This window comes from Maniola hyperantus, chromosome 5 (genome assembly GCF_902806685.2).
Source record: "Maniola hyperantus chromosome 5, iAphHyp1.2, whole genome shotgun sequence".
In the NCBI taxonomy this organism is placed as follows: Eukaryota; Metazoa; Arthropoda; class Insecta; order Lepidoptera; family Nymphalidae; genus Maniola; species Maniola hyperantus.
Genome location: NC_048540.1, coordinates 11,755,052 through 11,774,299, shown reverse-complemented (window position 1 = coordinate 11,774,299; position 19,248 = coordinate 11,755,052). Strand labels below are relative to the sequence as shown.

General features: G+C 35.8%; 3 protein-coding genes across 9 annotated transcripts in view; 2 read left to right on the top strand and 1 right to left on the bottom strand.

The window, feature by feature from the left end:
- Positions 1 to 334: 334 nt before the first annotated feature.
- On the bottom strand, positions 335 to 1,410 carry MagR (Iron-sulfur cluster assembly 1 homolog MagR). Its single transcript, XM_069498826.1, has 3 exons — positions 1,250 to 1,410; positions 828 to 1,119; positions 335 to 752 (listed from the first exon to the last, which is right to left on the bottom strand). Exons 2-3 carry the CDS (start codon positions 1,117 to 1,119, stop codon positions 649 to 651), a joined length of 396 nt encoding a protein of 131 aa, XP_069354927.1. The 5' UTR covers positions 1,250 to 1,410; the 3' UTR covers positions 335 to 648.
- A 2,072-nt stretch (positions 1,411 to 3,482) lies between these two features.
- On the top strand, positions 3,483 to 15,317 carry Sec63 (translocation protein Sec63). Its single transcript, XM_034968297.2, has 12 exons — positions 3,483 to 3,706; positions 3,940 to 4,271; positions 4,892 to 5,062; positions 5,476 to 5,682; positions 6,592 to 6,820; positions 7,016 to 7,309; positions 7,789 to 7,912; positions 9,149 to 9,402; positions 10,252 to 10,454; positions 11,290 to 11,455; positions 12,975 to 13,096; positions 15,163 to 15,317. The coding sequence occupies exons 1-12, from the start codon at positions 3,583 to 3,585 to the stop codon at positions 15,211 to 15,213; spliced, it is 2,277 nt and encodes a 758-aa protein (XP_034824188.1). The 5' UTR covers positions 3,483 to 3,582; the 3' UTR covers positions 15,214 to 15,317.
- Positions 15,318 to 16,257: 940 nt separating this feature from the next.
- Zasp52 (Z band alternatively spliced PDZ-motif protein 52) overlaps positions 16,258 to 19,248 on the top strand; it is a 53,986-nt gene continuing 50,995 nt past the window's right edge. For 3 of the 7 annotated variants that reach the window (XM_069498720.1, XM_069498719.1, XM_069498717.1), the window contains exon 1: positions 16,261 to 16,465. The gene's annotated coding sequence lies outside the window, so the exon portion shown is untranslated. Of the gene's footprint in view, positions 16,466 to 19,248 lie in introns of all 7 variants that reach the window. The other 4 variants (XM_069498716.1, XM_069498715.1, XM_069498718.1 and 1 more) reach the window with 3 other exon arrangements.

Below are 19,248 nucleotides of genomic sequence, written 5' to 3'. Positions count from 1 at the left end.
ACAATAGATTGCATATTTTATACTTTGCCAAAACAAGCCCGGTATTTCATATGGAATAGTATTCTATTGAATCACTGAGATTTTTGGTCACTGACATTTCCGTTAACATATTATACCTACATTATAACCTATTCCAGTTAATTTAAAAATCTTTTTTGTGAACAGTAAATACATATTATTTTTCCTCCATTCCTTTTCTTCACATAACATAAGAAGTGAGCTGTGGCCGAATGTGCAGTGCACATAATATCAACTTCAATATCTTGACTACATGATCCTACGACTATGTTATGTAGGTACATAACAACATGATAGGAAAATTGAATGCAAACAGCAATTTTAGAAACAAAAGGTTTTAATCTTTAAAACTTACAACTCTTTGTTTAGTCAAATAAATAACAGCTCAGCACTAGTAGATTCATTTTTGTCACTACCTATATACAAATAATTTCTACTACTAATTAAAAAATAGAAAACAGAAAAGGAACTCATCTATATTAATCATCAATGTATATATTAAATATTAATACATAATATATACAAATTTGCCCTCTCACATTTTAACAAAAGCACTATAATTAATTAATTACATTGAAAATATGATTGGGCAGTATCAATCCTATAAATTCTAAAATTAGGTCTTAAAAATTATATACTGAAAGATTCTCCACAGCCACAGGTGCCTTTGATATTTGGGTTATTAAAAACAAATTCTGCTGCAAGCTTGTCTTCAACAAAGTCCATTTCAGTTCCTGTAAAATGCAATATTACATTAATTACTTTAATGATAAAGACTATTTAACTATACAATACTTAACCACACATACCCAATAATGTTAATTGTGCTTTTTTGTCGATAATTATAGTAACACCATCCTGCTTCACTTCCTCATCAAGTTTTCCCTTAGTAGAAGCATAATCCAAAGTATAAGACAGTCCATTGCAACCTCTTTGACGCACACCAACCTTCAACCCAATAAATCCTTTAGCCTCTTCTTTGGACATAATCTCCTTTACCTTTTGAACAGCTGATGGGGTTAATATAAGTGCTGCCCTGGATGGCAATATTCGTTTTTTGACTGCTCGCACTGTGGCACTTGCTATTGATTTCGTAGCCATCTATAACAATGTTTATTGCAATAAGTATAGAGTTTTAATAAAAATTTGAAAAATAAATCGAATGTAATGAAGTGGATCATCAAAAGTTGTTGTTTTTTAAAAATAAATACTAATCTACTTATTTGCTTACCTTAAATTTAGTGCTATTAGTTTTTATGGTTTTTTAATACGACATTTCATTCGTTTATTTACGCAAAGCAAATAGTATGTATGAAATGTATGAAATATAAAAAAATGAAAAATTTACATCTTTTTTCAAATAGGAAACGTCATTTAATTTGACATTTTGTTTTTAAATTTATTTTACGGCCCTGGATGTCAGTCTTCTAACATTTATGACGCCATGACCAAAAGGTATATAACCACCTGCGTTCTATGACAGGACTCACAGCGTAGATAGAATAATAGGTAGATGTAAGTACTGTGTAACCGCGTATGAGATAGCGATAGCACGACGTAACGCTGAATAACACGACATATTACCATTGTTTAGTAGTCACTATTTGTATTAACCGATCAACAATATTTGTATTAAACGTTTTTTATGTGAAAACAAGTAAATAACTCATGAGAAATACAATAGCACTTACTTGACACTTTTTTTAAGTAGGTCTTAAATGGTTAATATTTGTCCTATGAGATCAAAAAAATTAACACTATATTTTTTTGCGCCCTAAAAACCGTAAAACTTTAATTTAAAAATATATTTTTCTTAGACAGGTGAAAACACTGTCGGCCATGTTTGGCCGATAGATTATCTGTGCTCTGACGTCATGCATTTGTAAACAACAGCATAACCTCCCAAAGTTTAATAAACATGACTTCTATACTAGTTTACATGAAAAATATAGTAATTATCGTTATTGTATCATCCAAGAATGTAAAAACGCATCGATAAAGACCACAGGAAAGTTGTGGATTAGAGTGCCCAGTGAAATAAATATACGTAACACGCGAAGACTTGCTTAAAGGGATCCTATATGACTAACGACTGCAACCCAAATTTATTTTTGCAAAGATCACTTTGTTGTAAGTCTTACTTAATAACATATTCAATTTATAAAGAGAAAACGATAATTTTTTACGTTTACTATGAGTTTTTAGAAATATATAAAAACTAGCTTATGCTCGTGACTTCGCCCGCGTGGACTTCATAAATTTCAAACCCCCATTTAACCCACTCAGGGGTGGAATTTCAAAAAATCCTTTCCTAGTGGATACCTTCTCTTTACCTACAAAGAACACACCCACCAAATTTCATGTATCTAGGACCAGCTGGTTAGATGTTTAGGCTGTGCGTTGATATATAAGTTAGTCAGGACTTTAAATTTTATATATATGGATACTACGTTACTCCCCGCGTGACATAGGGGATGACATTTCTTTGTTTACATATTTAATGACGTCACATCATGGCTGACAGCGTTTTCTGCATTTTAAATAAAAATAAAAACTGTTATTGGATGAAATTAGATATGAGTCAAGTAGCCTATTACGCCACGAATGCTCAAAGTTTGTTTTGCAACTTTTTGTATGTAATCTTGAAAAAAAACCAGTTACACGATAAGGGACAAAAAAATAGGTTAGCTGCGTCTCTGTTTATCACATTAGTAACTTTATCTGTGCTCTCTTTTTAGTACGAATGAGAAAGCAAACGTTCCTGCATCTACCTTTATTACTCTATCTACGACTCACAGGCCATAATATCTTCTCTACATAGTCTCTACAAAGTATAAAATAAAGTCGCTTCCCGCTGTCTGTATGTATGAACGCCTAGATCTTTTATACTAAGCAACGGATTTTAATGTGGTTTTCACCAATAGATAGAGTGATTCAAGGGGAAGGTTTATAAGTATGGTTTAATCTTCAAAAAATTAGAGATCCCTAGAGAAATTGAAATAATGTGAGTTAGGCGTGCGCTGCCTAAATGGTCAAAGTTACACGAAAACAATGTATGGTGAAATTGCTTCTCTTAAAAAGTTCTAGAAAGAACTCCGCAGTAGCATACAATAATTGATTTTATGATTTTCAAAAGTGATCTGAAACAAAGTCTTATTTTCAAAGGTGTTTTACTGGCATAGTATTAATTTTTATCAAAATAAAATAGTTGATCATCTGAAATATTCAAATAAGACCAAAATTGAAATATCATTAAAATAAAACTTATCAATAATCACAGTTTAATACAGTGCGACAAGGCTATCTTGGCGCGTGGATGAATGAATACTATGTCTATGGTAGTAAACCCTGCGAAAAGCGAAATAGGTAATCAATCTCTATGGTAATCATTCATCCAAGGAAATATTATATTTGACATTGACAAGTGTTGACAAATGACATCAAACGACACGTCAGGAAACTTCAACTTGGGATTTGGGGTTGGGACAGGGAATTTAGGAAGTTTAATGCTAGCGCGGTAGATATTTTAATTCTTTTAAATCGAATAATGTAATATAATTAACAATGGGTGGACAAAAATTTGAATACGATGAGAGTGGATCAACATTCTTCTACTTTGTTTTATCATTCCTCGCTCTGATATTGGTGCCGGCGACATTTTATTATTGGCCGAGAAAACGGAGAGAAGGTAAATCTTTACAGTAAACCAATTAAAATAAGTAAAATAATAATAATTGCATACTTGATAGTTCATATTATAAAGAATTATGAAATACCTTTTGTTTTTAAGGCTACCTACTGTAATTTATGTGCTTACCATAAAAAATTTGATGTCACGTTACGGTACATTACCTACACGTTGATAATTTTTAAAATCCAATGCTTGTAAACGTAATTACTTATAGAAATTCTCATTTGCAGATCCAGCAAAAAAAGCAGAACTATGTCAGTGTCCAAATTGTATACAGAAACAAATTATAATAGAACAGTCGGAACCATACAAGAAAGTGAAAAACTTTTTTATTATGTTAGCAATAATATTAGGGTGGGTGCTTCTCGGTTTTCTAGCAGTTAAAGTGTCTCAGTTTGACTATGAGATGTCTAACTTTGACCCATACGAAATATTGGGCTTGCCTCCAGGGGCAACTCAGGCTGAAATCAAAAGATCTTATCGCAAACAATCTTTAATACTTCACCCGGATAAGGAAACTGGAGATGAAAAGGCTTTCATGAAACTGACAAAAGCATATCAGGTAAAATTTATGCATTAATTACAAGCCATTAATATTTATGCATTCCAGGGAGATACTGCACAGAAACTGATTATGGGTATCTTAGTAATTTTAGGGCTATCTTGTATCTGAACAAAAAAATAAGTAATAGAAAATAGTGTGGTAAGGGTTGCCGCTCAAAAAAAAACATTGAATTGCTGCTTTCTATTGATAAGTACTGGCCATGTGAACATGCAAAAAATAAAGCATGCATTTTGTCACATTTTATCCTGTAGGTATGTAGTTACCTATATTCTAAGACTTAGGTAAGTACCTATATTTAAGTTAAGTATTAAGTAAGGTAAACATATGTGGTACACCTAAGTCAAAATAAAATATATTAAGTAATTACTTTATTTGATAACTAATTAACAAGATGCTGATCAGATCTTATTGATGAGTTTTCAAAAAAAAACAGTTTCAAAGAATAAAAAAATACATTAGGCTCTCTGTGAAAGTGGGTCATATCAGCTGTTAGTTGAATAAAAAAAAATTAAATCTTGTATCAGTCTGTATTATTAATTAGTCAACCTAGCACCATAGACAGCTACAGCAATGTGATGATTGCAATAATTCATAATTTAGTTTTTTCTATATTTAAGGCTCTAACAGATGATGAAGCCAGAAGAAATTGGGAGAAATATGGGAACCCTGATGGCCCAGGAGCTATGAGCTTTGGTATAGCACTGCCAAGTTGGATTGTGGAGAAAGAGAACAGTGTGTGGGTTCTGGGGCTGTATGCACTTGTATTCATGGTGGCTCTGCCTACGGCTGTAAGTGGTTTATGTATTTAATTCAAGCTACTAGTTTTTTTCACCACTTCCGTGTGGATTTACGGTTTTAAAGATTCTGACTTTCTCAAAATACTTTCTTAGTGGGTTCTACATCAGAAGTCTCCAAAATTAAGGTTTGCAGGCCAATTCTGTTCCGTAAGCACAACTAAACTGGCCTGCAGTGCCAGGCTGAATACTTGTACTGAATGGTATCATGCTTGACAGTTTATATCTATTTGAAAATGATAGTAGCCTAATATGGATTTGTAATTATCTATATTTCCTTTTGTAGAATGTTTTTTCACATGAATACATATTTAGATACGTTGTTATAAATAGACTAACTTGTGAATTTATTAGTATATTATTTCTTAAAGTAGTCAATTGTAATATGTGTAATCAAATCTTTTTAGGTTGGTACATGGTGGTATCGGTCAATTCGGTTTTCAGGGGAGCAAGTTTTGTTGGATACAACACAAATGTACTTTTACTTCTGCCACAAAACACCTTCTATGCCTTTGAAGAGAGCTCTGATGATTTTAGCAGCGTCATGTGAATTTGACAAACGCCATAACTCTGAGATTATTGAAAGAATAACTGACAATGAAGAGGTCCCAATGGTAAGTTAATTTTGTTACAAAATGTAAATATAAAATATAATATCTTGTAAATATTATAAGACAAGATACTTGAGTCTTAATACTTTTTACTAGCTAATTTGTGATAGTATGCATTGCAAACTCACGACAATGACTCACGTTTCACTAATGTATGTTGATGCCTGTGGTCTGTCAGAAACTTTCATGCATGAGTCGACAACAACTCTACAAATTTTCAACTCAATTGGATGAATGATGAGTGAACGCGTAGGTAACTAGCAAACACAGATATTGATTTTAAATTTATATCTTATATCTTATATTTTATATATCTTTATATTGTAAGGTTATTTTACCCAATATCTATAGTTTTATAAAAACGCTCAAAAATAAAATTTATAAGTTAGAAAGCGTTTTTTTCTAGTGGCAATAGCTGATGCATCGCTGCCATCCATTATTTATAGATGAATTCTCTCTCAAACTTGCTTGTAAAATATCTAATATTTATTTTTGCAAAAGCATTGATACTGTTTTTGCAAAAAGGTTCTGTCTAAATTCAAATGATCAAAGTTAATCATAAGCACTTATTAATTGATAATGAATGAACAAATAATAGAGAAGTCTTCATTAGAAGAATAGAGGTGCCAAATATTTTTGAATTACATAACTATATGTATATATAACATACATATATATAACAATTATATTAGCATTATAACATTACAGAAAAGAACAATTTCATTCTTCATAATGCTGATCAACTGAAGTTGTATTGATACCCATTATTGATAACTTTGTGCCTATACATGTAACAAACAATTTTACAAAAAAGTTTAAAATGAAGAGAAACATAAGGCGCTAAGAATCGGAGCAAAGCTACGAGCGTTTGCTAGCTTTTAGGGTTCTTATTTTATTACGTTTTTTTAACAGCTTTTACGTGAGCTACCAAACTTGGGCGAGAAAAACAAAGAGCAGCCACTGTGTCGGCCGTACAGTATAAAGGCCCGGGCGCTGCTGCACGCTCACCTCATGCGCATGAAGCTGCCGACCGACACGCTGGAGGTCGACCGCCGCTACATCGTGTCGCGATGCCCTAACCTCATCGTTGAAATGGTCAACTGCGTCAACCAACTCATCGCGCTTGCTTACGCGAGAAGAAGTAAGTAATATGTACTGCTTTGAAAAAAAACGAGCACGAGCCCCTAGCATAAAAAGTGATTTCTTCAGAACATTTGCATGGCATTCTCTTGGTCTTCGTCTTTCTTTGACATTCTTTGAAATTCTTTGGCACACAAAAAATCATAATTATAAATATTCAAATAAAAAATATTAAGTACATGTTTTATTTTTTTAGTACCTCGGCTGCCCACGATAGGTACTATCGAAAATTGTATGAAGCTGTCCCCAATGATAGTTCAAGGGCTTTGGGACTACAAATCCGCTCTGCTGCAACTGCCATACATTACGGAAGACCATCTAAAGTATTTCACGAATCGCAAGAAGCACATCAAATCTCTGCTACAATTAGCACAGCTGTCTGGAGAGGAAAGGAGACAGGTGCTCCGATTCCTAAATGACAAACAGTATGACGATGTCGTGAAAGTGCTGGGCAATATGCCGTATATACATTTCCAAGTTAACACTGAAGGTATGTTTGTATCCCATACTGAAAAGCGTAAAAGTTGAATTGTGTTTTAGTTCCTCATGAGCGCAAACTCGCCAACAAACTGCTGTGCAGTTTGGTGAGATAAAAAATGGTAACCATAATTGTTTGTGCATATCTCTACATAGTATAAAAAAAGTCGCTTTCTGCTGTCTGTGTGTAACTACGCTTAGATCTAAACTATGCAATGGATTTTAATGCGGTATTCATCAATAGATAGAGTGATTCAAGAGGAAGGTTTATATGTATAGTTCACGGGATTTTTAAAAACCTAAATCTACGCGGACAAAGTCGTGGGCATCAGCTAGTAATAAAATTTTTACAAAAATACAAAATACATCAAAAATTAGTCCCTTAAAATTAAAGATGGTCTTAACAATTTATGAATATTTTTCAATATTCAGTTGACTATATTGGTTTTGGTTTCGAATATATTTCTATATTTTGTGTATGCTTGGTTGCAGTAATCGATGATGAGAACTCTACAGTGGTGACAGCTGGTGCCATAGTAACAGTAACAGTGCTTCTCCGTAGAACCAACATGAAAGAACTCTTTGGGGATACAACTATTAAAGAAAAAACATTGAAGTAAGAGCTTTCAACTTATTTATATCCATACTATAATATTATAAATGCGAAAGTGTGTCTGTCTGTCTGCTAGCTTTTCACGGCCCATCCGTTCAACCGATTTTGATGAAAATTGGTACAGAGATAGCTTGCATCTCGGGGAAGGACATAGGCTACTCTTTATCCCGGAAAATCAAAGAGTTCCCACGGGCTTTACAAAAATTGAAATCCACGCGGACGAAGTCGCGGGCATCATCTAGTTATTTATATTTTATTCGATAATATAAAATCTTTGCTTCCAAAGCTTTAGATTTGACTTACTACAGTAGAACAGAAACTAGGTTACAACATAGGGGGTTATTCAAGGGGTGGATCAACAAATTTCTGAAAAACCGGCAATGCGTTGGCAGTCCCGCTGGTGCTGCAAATGGTCATCATGGGCAGCATCAATTACTTGACACAGGTGACCCGCCATTTGTTTGTTCGCCATTTATACATATAAAAAATCCTGCTATTAAATATATAAAATATGCTATTATATAGCTCACACCATAAAAGTAGGAATGTTAGAACCTGTAAAAGTAAGGTATAAATCAAGGTTAAGTATATCACCTCAGTTAAAGTTAGTCAAATAAAAAAATACAAATTCAAAACAAAAACTTTCGTACTTTTTATACCTACCGGAAAAGCCGTGCCGCCAAGTGATTTAGCGTTTCGGTACGATGCCGTGATCATAGATCGTAGGTCTATCCATTAAGCCTAGATACGTTAAATTGCGCACGCCAGCTTTAATATGAGCTGTGCGTTCAAAGGTTCATGTATATTCCTGATTTCAAGTTATTTGGACCTAATACTGAGGATTGTGATATCTATAATTTCTACACTACAAAACCGATGACCTTGAAATATTTTTGGGACAATCTTTAAAGTATCTCCTTTCTAACAAAAATAGAATCAATGAAATCGGACTATGCTTTAATGAATTAAAACTCAATATACATTTTAACTTACATTCCATCTAAGTAAGGGAACCATGCTGAATTTCGGGATAGAAAATATCCTAGGTTCTTCCTCATAGTATACTTAAAATGCCAAGTTTCATTTGAATTCATTCAGTAGTTCGGCTTGATGCGCGGCCATGATACAGACAGAGAGACAAATTGAAAAAAAATCCCTCAAAATCTTTTTAAAAATATCTTCAATGCACAGATTGGGCCTCTTACAGTTTTATTGTAAGTATAGATTTATTCTTCACAGAGAAGAAGAAGACGGGGGCGGGGACGCTACAGAAAAAGGCGAAAATGATAAGAACAATAAAACGGATAAGAACGAGAAGAAGGACGTGTACAAGCGGCCCGTGTGGATGAAGCAGAAGAAGGGGCCGGCCAGGAAGGGCAAGAAGCCCGCCGCCAAGCAGCAGGCCAAGCCCGCCGCCGCGCCGCCCGTCGCCGTCGCGCAGAACGCAGACAAACCTAAAGAAAATAAGGAACCAAAGAAAAAGGATGAGGAAGGTGTGCTAAACTTTTCATTTTCTGAACTTGACAAAATTGGTATAATAAATAGGATAGGATTCAATAGAACCTAATCACAATAACTAGTCGATTGCGTGTCAGAACACGCATAAGGTATAATAAAGTGAGGTACGGAACCCTTCGTGTGCGAGTCCAACTCGCACTTGACGGATTTTTTAAATTTACAAGGTGGACGTTTAGAAATACACACTCTGAAAATTACAATCCTCTACCTATTACGGTTCATGAGATATAGCCCACTGACAGACAGATGGACGGACAGCGCAGACTTATCGGGTACAAAAAACCGTCTAACCGTAAATCAAAAAGAAGAAAAATCGGAAGAAGAAATATTTTTTGTATGTTTTTTCTCTCTCCCTATACAGTTGATTTCAAATTGCACATTATTTTGGTAAACCATAGCTAGTTGTCATAGAGAGAGAGAGAGCCAACGCGTGCCCGACCTTCCTTATCTCTACATAGTATAAAATAAAGTCACTTCCCGCGTCTGTATGTATGTATGTATGAACGCGTAGATCTTTTATAAACTACGCAACGGATTTTAATGCGGTTTTCACCAATAGATAGAGTGATTCAAGAGGAAGGTTTATAGCTATCGTTTAATTCTTAAAAAATTAGAGATCCCTAGAGAGATTGAAATAAAGTGAGTTAGGTCGGAAAAAATTCCTCTCATTTGAGAGTTTCCGAGGCTATGACACCACATTAGTATCTACATTGCACCCATGCGAAGCCGGGGTGGGTCGCTAGTTTTGTATAAAGTCTAAGTTCGCTTGTAGTGTCTCAATTATGTATGCTATTATGCTAGAATTTTCAATCGTAATGTACTAGGAGGCGAGGAGTCCGAAGAAGGCAGCTCGGACGAGTCGGGCAGCCACAGCGAGGGGTCGGGCGACGAGTCACGCGACAAGTCGTCTGCGCCCGACGACGACGACGACGAGTGGAACAAGTTTCAGAAGCGCCTGCAGAAGCGAGAGAGGCTCGAAGGACGATCGAAGTGCTCGCATCCAGTGCACTGCCCGTACTTCCCCTTGGTAACTAGCACTCTTTACTTTTATAATGTAAACTAGCTTATTCCCGCGTGGACTACACAAATTCAAATCCCTATTTCACCCCCTTAGGGGTTGAATTTTCAAAAATCCTTTCTTAGTGTATGCCTACGTCATAATACGTTTGACGATTCAAAAGCACTTGTAATAAGTCTACTTGAATCTAAATATTTAAAAGAAAAATGTGATTGACTGACTGACTGACTGACTGATCTATCAACGCACAGCTTAAACTACTGGACTGATCGGGCTGAAATTTGGCATGCAGGTAGCTATTATGACGTAGGCATCCGCTAAGAAAGGTTTTTGGAAAATTCAACCCCTAAGGCGGTGAAATATGAGTTTAAAATTTGTGTAGTCCACGCGGACGAAGTCGCGAGCATAAGCTAGTAAAGATATAATATTCTATTCTAATAGCTATCTGCATGCCAAATTTCAGCAAGATCCGTCCAGTAATTTTAGCTGTGCGTTGATAGATCAGTCAGTCAGTCCTAATATAATATTATAAATGTGAAAGTGTGGATGTTTGGATGTTTGTTACTCAAACACGCAAAAACGGCTGAACGAATTTGGATGAAATTTGGAATGGAGATAGATTAACACATAGGCTACTTTTTATCCCGGAAAATCAAAGAGATCCCGCGGGATTTTGAAAAATGTACATCCACGCGGACGAAGTCGCGGGCATCAGCTAGTATGTAATAGTTATGTGTTCAACAGTCTATAATGACGTGTATGTTTGTAAGTTTTTCAGTTTCAATTCGCCATAGAGAAGTTTTCTACAAAGAGTTTACACTGTGTTATGTTCGGTCGCGATCAGGAGAAGCAGGAGTACTGGTGGTGCTACATCTGCGACCGCAAGTCCAACTCGCTGCTCACGGCGCCCGCGCACGTGACCGCGCTGGTGGACTCGCACGAGCTGCAGCTGCGCTTCACGGCGCCGCGGTGGCCCGGCCTCTACACCTTCGCCTGCTGTCTGCGCTCCGGTATGTACCTAGAAGAACGGCGTTACTACATACAGACGAGCCGGCCTTACGGATGTAGCGTATCATACCCGAAAGACTGATCCGTTACTAAAAATGAAGTCTGTAAAGAATACCAATTTTACCTGTACCCTGTGATCGCGCAGGATTTCTTTGCCCATAGTTGGGGTATTATGAACGTGCGAACTGGGTCATAAATCATTACGATCATAGGGTTGTAAGAATGCCGCAGAAGTCGTTATCGATGAAGAGAGATAGTTTGGCAGGTGGCTGGTAGCTAATTTGTATTATTTTCCCTCGCTCTTTATAACCTGTTAGCGACTATCGACATATCCTTCTTTTTACTGTTACACACAACATAAGAGCATCATGTCCCAGTTCCATAAGGCCTGTAAGTGCGAGCGAGAGGTCGGATGAAAATGATTTATGACCCAGTTCGCACGTTCGTAATGGCCCAGCTATAGACCGGTGTCTCCATCGATAGAGTGTATAAAGCACTATACTCACTTAAGGCTACTCGTGCTCGTGTGATTGTGATTGTGATATTCAAAATCAATTAAAAGTGTCCTTTTTTATTGATTCTGAATAAGTCGATACCAAAGTAATAATAACATTAAATAGAAGGTTTACTGCATATTAGTTCTTGAAATGATTGAAGTATTCAAGGAGGAGCTTACTTTTCTCGTAACTGCTTAATTATGCATGCGATTCTCTATCAAGTTCTAGGTTATTGTGATAATAGTATGCAACAACGTTACATGCACGCTAAAATTACCTTAAGCTGTTAAGTAAATTAAATACTTAACTATGTTGAACTGATTTACATTATTCGTCAAATTCCGTAGAAGCATACAGTAAACTGTCAAATTAAAAGTATAGGCACAACTAATAAATTTATACAAATAATAAAAATAATCATCAAAAGAAACAAATAAGAATTGTTTTAACATCTCCTATAAATAGATACCCGACTTTTAGTGTTTCGTGCGACAGAGATAACGCTCTACGAAGTTGAATTGAATTGAATTAGCCGACTGTCTCTTTCTAAAGGTCGATGTTCATCACTTTGGCCGCATACTGTATAGCCCATATAAAAAATGACTTCTCACGCGCCATTTTAACTCTAGGTTCACCTTTAAAATAAGGACTAAAATCGTACTTTTGACATGAAATTTGACACAAAGTTAAAATGGCGCGTGATGAGTCATTTTTAGGGTTCCGAACCCAAAAGGTAAAACGAGACCCTAAAGACTTCGCTGTCCGTCTGTCACCAGGCTGAAGCCTGTATCTCATGAACCGTGATAGTTGGACAGGAACTCTTCGTGCGCGAGTCCGACTCGCACTTGGTCTGTTTTGTTTACGCATCATAACATTAATTGACGCCTGCCAGTGTAGGTGAAGCCTCGACGTTTTGTTACAAGTTCCCTAACTGTCGTGAACCGTGACCCTACCTTATGCGTATTCCGACACCTATTTGACCAGTTTTATTTCTGTCATGGAAATTGGAAATGATTATGTCCAGATTCGTACATCGGCATGGACCAGCAGCAGGACATGAAGATAGACGTAAAGGAAGCGGCGGCCGTGCCCGCCGAGCACCCGCAGTGGGACCTTAGCGACTCCGACTCAGAAAACAACGAAGAGGTTAGTCTAACCACTACATCCATACTAATATTATGTACAAGTGGATCTGTCTGTCTATCTTGTAGCTTTTTACGGTCCATCCGTTTAACCGATTTTGACGTGATTTGGTATATGTAGAGATAGATAGCTTGTACCCCGGAGATGGACATAGGCAACTTTTTGTCCCAGAAAATTAAAGCGCTCCAATGGGATTTATTAAAATCTAATTTAACGTAGGCGAAGTCGTGGGCATCATCTATTTGGTACAAAAATAGCTTGCTTTCTGGAGACAGGCACAAGTAACAAGTGACTTAGAAAGTTTACTCCACTAATTTCAGACTGGCCACTTGGACTTAGATTGTTATACACCAAAAAATTGTTCAGTAGTGGATACTGTAGGCTGCTTCTGCTAGAAGATATATTACGTATGATTTATACAGGCTGTCATTAGAACGCTAGCGAAAACTTAGCGCTATTAATGTATATTAATACCTCAACACAATCCAATACCAATAACCATTTGCCTTATACTTGTAGTCTTAGTGATTTAGTATTTTTCAAATCCGCAATGTATAGCGCGCAAAACTCGGGGACAATGCCCCGCCTACGACGCGGCATTGACCCCGCGGCAACTGTCTACGCAACGTTTCTTGACCTCTAGCGTCAGTCAAGTTTTATTTCCAATACATTGCGAACTTTTTAAAAATATTTTTTTTTCGCGTTCTTTTTGTAGTATACTACCAGTATTCATAAGTACTATCACTTGTCTTCGTTTTGCTAGCGTTCTAATAACATCCTGTAAATATAGAAGTTTAGTATGAATCCGGCGAAATATGATCATAATAATTTGTCGATTAGTTTGGCGAAAATTCAGTTAGCTGATAGCTGCACTGGCGAACCCTGCTTAAACCATTAGATTTATATGAAAACAATGTTCTGTGGAACTGTTCCTCTCGGATGGTTCCTCTAAAATTCCATCCGAGTCGGCTTGTAATAGTTATATTATTATTAAAACTGTACTGCTGGTCGCGAATGTAGTCACGTGCGGTTCCTCTCGGAGTCCCAGTAAGGAACCATGGGTATTTTAACCCATCTAACTTTTGATCCTGAATATTTATGAGTTAATAATAAAATGTAAAACATGAAGTTAGGTTTGTTATTGTAGGCAAAAATAATGTGAAGTATGCTTGCTTCAATCGCTTATGCAGAATCATAAAGTACATATTATTTAATTAATATATTTTTCAATAAACAACATTTATAGTGAATTGACCTTTGGTCTACTGTTAATCTTATCTAATTGTAATAATCGCTGTGTTCATTGAAAATATGCATGTAATTATTAGTGATTCATTAATGTGGAAAGGTACTTAACTAATAATTAGTTAATGTTTATTTACTTTAACTGATATTTTCATATTAAAATCGTTTGATGTAAAATGTTTGTTCGATCATTGTAGCTCCTATTAGGAGAGGCAAATTTTGGTTTAATTTCTTTGAAAATTAGCTTCGAATAATATGGCCAAAAATATGATCTCGGTTCAAATCGAAGATGGTAGAAAGGACAAATGAAAATCCTCAAAACACATAAATCTATCAAGTAGGTATGTATATGTGTATAGATTGAGACCTATCAATTAAATAATGGTCAAATTGTGTGATTTCCGAAAATATTTTATATATATATTGTTAAAAATTACTTCTATAGACTAGTAACGCTATGAAAAATTGACATAAATATATTTCGTTTAATCCAAAGGTGTGTAAACACCGTGCCAGTATCTATGTAGTCTGTGGCGCTACGCGCATGCGTGTCACACAAGCGCTATCGTTCATTTTTCAAAGTATAAGAAACTTTTCCTGTCTGGAGGTTTGTAAATTTTTGAGCAAAAGTTAAAACGTTCTATACACCATCACGTTGTTTTGGTAGAGTCGTAACCGAGTTTTAGGTTTGAACTTTACCTTAGGATTTTTTTGAGGAAAAATTACTCGGTAGATCGTTTTGGGGGTCACTAGCCAAGCCAAAGTTATTTAAGTTTTATTTTTCAAATGTGATTGTTTATTAACGTGTTTAATTTTCTTCCCAGGGTGGCAACGAAAGTGAGTTCACAACAGACGACGAGGTGGAGGAGGAGTAATATGGAAATTAAGTTATTTTTATAGAGTTTTTAATGAGGTGTACGCGGAATAATGTTGTTGTATGGATTGAGAGAGGATGAATATAGTAACTTTTATATTCAAATTCATTGTTTTATTTATTCTTAGTTACTTCAATAAAAGGTACATGATTGGTTGTTACCAAATAGATCAGATTACATTCAGAGACTTATTATTTAAATGTGTATAAAAGTGATCAAGTCCGCGACAGGTCGAAATAGCAATCGAGGTATGAGGCGGGGGGACGCCCTGCACCCCCGCACCCGTAAATTTTTGTTGCATCTCAAAACCTGATTTTCTTTTTAAAGTTTTCATATAGGTACATAGTGTTAGGTAGTCTGCATAATTCATGATAAAGTGTTCCCTTAAGTATACTTCGTATCAAAAAATCTAAACACCTCTGTAACAAATTTTAGTTTGAAAGCGTCGATTTTTTTTTGCGTAAACTTCACATAAGACGCATTTAAGACACAGAATATAATAATAATAATATTTATTTGTGAAATACAATTCTCTTACTATATAAAACTACCTGAGTATCTTTTGTTTGAATTTTCTGTTTTTAATTCTATAGGGGAAAAGTATAAGTGTTGAAGTAAACGTTGTACCTGCACAGGATGAACGGAAAAGAGCAGTGAAAAGTACAAAAAAATGTAGCAAGTTTTAATCCGGAAATCGAAATCAGAATCGGAAGCATCGAAGGTGAGTTTAAAAATTATTATGATAAACAATTAACGCATTACATATTGAACTTAAACCTCAACCTTAAGCTCAACCTTATTATAAGTAATTTTCACAAAAAAATGTGCATGAAATGTTTACATTGTGTGGTGCATGGTGGTACATAATAACTGTGCAAATAATTTGAAACTCGACACCATAAGGTATTGTACTTTTAATTAATATCGTGCAAGTGCAATGCTGGTTGAGTGCTGAACTACACAAAGGGATGTTGAGGCTCCGGGCCGAGGGCAGCGTCCTGCCCTGGAGGCTGCGGGCGGGGTGGGGGGCGCGGGCGGCGGCGACTCCGCGGCCGCGCGCCACTCGCGCGCCGCAGCCCGCCACAGACCCACGATCGAACGACCGACGCCTGCACCGGGTGTCGTATTACCGCCTCTAAATATATCTCGCGAGCGCGATCGCCTATTTGGAAACGGACGCGGGCCGTGTTTTGAACCAGTGATTGACAGTGTCGAGTGAAGAATCTCCCCGATCGACGAGATCGCCGGCGACGTGAGTATCCTTGCGAATTCCCCAGGGTGGGACGCTGCCCGCAAATATTGTATTACCGCATCGTGGTTTTAAAATAAACAGCTGTTTCTCGGAATCTTAAGCGCTGGTAACGTGCTAAATTGGGATCTCGTTTCGGGTAAATCTAGGGAAATCTGAGATGCATGAGATAAATTGTATCGATTATGTAAATGTATTATTTTGTGAGGAGTGCAAAGAGACTACATGAAGTCATTAAAATATGAAAGAACATGATATTTATTGGCTATAAGGAAATGTTAGATTTATATGCATAATGCAACAGCTATATTCAATTCAACAAATCCAATAGTTAGGAATTACCAAACAATTTAAATAAATTTTGAAGTTCTTCTAATATTTTATATTCTCATTTATTTTTATATTCAAAAAATATTGTATCCATAATAAATATTTAAGATTTATTAAGTACTTAACAGAATATTGAATAGTCTACTACATAATGGGAACAACTTTACGAGCACAACAATAGGCAATCTAAATATTCTTATTAGGTGAACTAAAGCTGGTTTTCGGATCTGGACCATTGCATAAGCGGCTGTTTTGCTCCTAGATACCCACATAGTGGGCAGCGAGTCAATTGTGTAGTTTACTGATTCATGATAAAATTTTGAGTTGGCAGCGACATGGTATTACTAATTGCCAATTACGAGGCTGACTGGAATATATATTGAAGCAGGAAAAATCATACCCGTGATACTGTTCGGAGGTAGGTAGGTATGTCGGAGTCTATACTACGGATGTAGACGGTAATTCTTAGGTATATCAGATAATATATATCTATAATAATGCCTGCATTCAGGTGCCGTGTCACAAATAGAAATACAAAAACATTAAAAACTAATTAACTTTTAGGCGGATAAATTAAAGTTCCATTAAGTACTTACAGTTAAAAAAATGTTGTCTGTGGACGTAGGTATGCCATTAGTCGGATTTAATTTGTTTTTGATAGCGATAAATAGCGTAATTTAATTACCAAGTAATACACAATGCAAATAACTACTTATGTAGGTTGGCAAATATGTATTATGTTTTTCTGATGACCTATCCAGAGATACGTAAGACCTTGATGAAACTTTAATTTTGTGACAGGTCAATATCCTCAAAATTAAAAAAAAATCCTTCTGCACAACAATCAATAACCCTCGTGAGCCTGCTCTATGATTTTTCTCCACTCATCTCTATTATTTTTTCTTTCTTCCATGGTTTGAGGTTTTACAATTTTCTTTAGATAGGTACCTACCTAGTAATATCCTCAACCTCAAATGAATAAACTTCGTCGTCCGTTTTCTTCAAATTGTAATTTGAATGTATTGAGTAGATAGGTAGTTGAGTTATGGTTTATAGCCAGACGTGTCCGGCGAGTCCGCGTCCTGCAGCTCGCTTTTGCGTTATCTGGGTTTATGGTCTTTGTGCAGTCGCGAGTTTTCATGGCAGTGGGTTTGAATATGGCCCGCAGTTACGATTTGTGATATCCCAGTTGGCCACGGGCAGGCGCGATGAATCGAACCGCGGACTGATAGTGGGCCGGTTAGACGAGTCCCAAGCCAGAGTGCAACGGCCCAAACTAAAGGGAATTTTAAAACGTTCATACTTGCAAACCTTTTGATCTTGTAATGCATATCTACCGACCCGAGTTTTGCGCATGGTATGTTTATACAGGTTAAATTATTATTATTCTCATAGCTTAGTGTTGGTTTCGTACCTATGTCGACTTGGAAATTTTAGTTATTCGGTGCTCTACATAATACGTAGGTACCTAGCTACTACATAATACGTATTTTGTACCCCAAATTGATTCTCGTTATATTCGTCAGATGCATATGATTTCTTACTTACCTAAATCCCATAAAACTCTTTATATTCGTCAGATGAATATGATTTTTTACTTACCTAAATCCCATAAAACTCTTTATATTCGTCAGATGAATATATTTTCTTACTTACCTAAATCCCATAAAACTCTTTATATTCGTCAGATGAATATATTTTCTTACTTACCTAAATCCCATAAAACTGTTTATATTCGTCAGATGAATATGATTTCTTACTTACCTAAATCCCATAAAACTCTTTATATTCGTCAGATGCATATGATTTCTTACTTACTTAAATCCCATAAAACTCTTTATATTCGTCAGATGAATATGATTTCTTACTTACCTAAATTCCATAAAACTCTTTATATTCGTCAGATGAATATATTTTCTTACTTACCTAAATCCCATAAAACTCTTTATATTCGTCAGATGAATATATTTTCTTACTTACCTAAATCCCATAAAACTGTTTATATTCGTCAGATGAATATGATTTCTTTCTTACCTAAATCCCATAAAACTCTTTATATTCGTCAGATGAATATGATTTCTTACTTACCTAGTTAAATCGCATAAAACTCTAGGTATATTCGTCAGATGAAAAGGTATGATTTCTTCTTACCTAAATCCCATAAAAAGTAACTACATAGGTATTTATTCGTCATCGAAAGAAGTTTTACTTCTTTGTTAATCACAAAGGGTGATGAGGAAATAAGAAATGCAAATTTAAAGAGATGCACCATGTTTATAAATACTGGCCATGGAAAAACAATTACTGACATAAATGTATGGTACCTAGGTACCTATTGTAAATATCTAAATAGTTCGAGTAGGTATAACGCCGTATATCTACTAGAAGGTTATTTATCATCTTTATGGAAATTAATTGATATACCTACTTCTTACTGCGTAGTTAGATTTGCTATC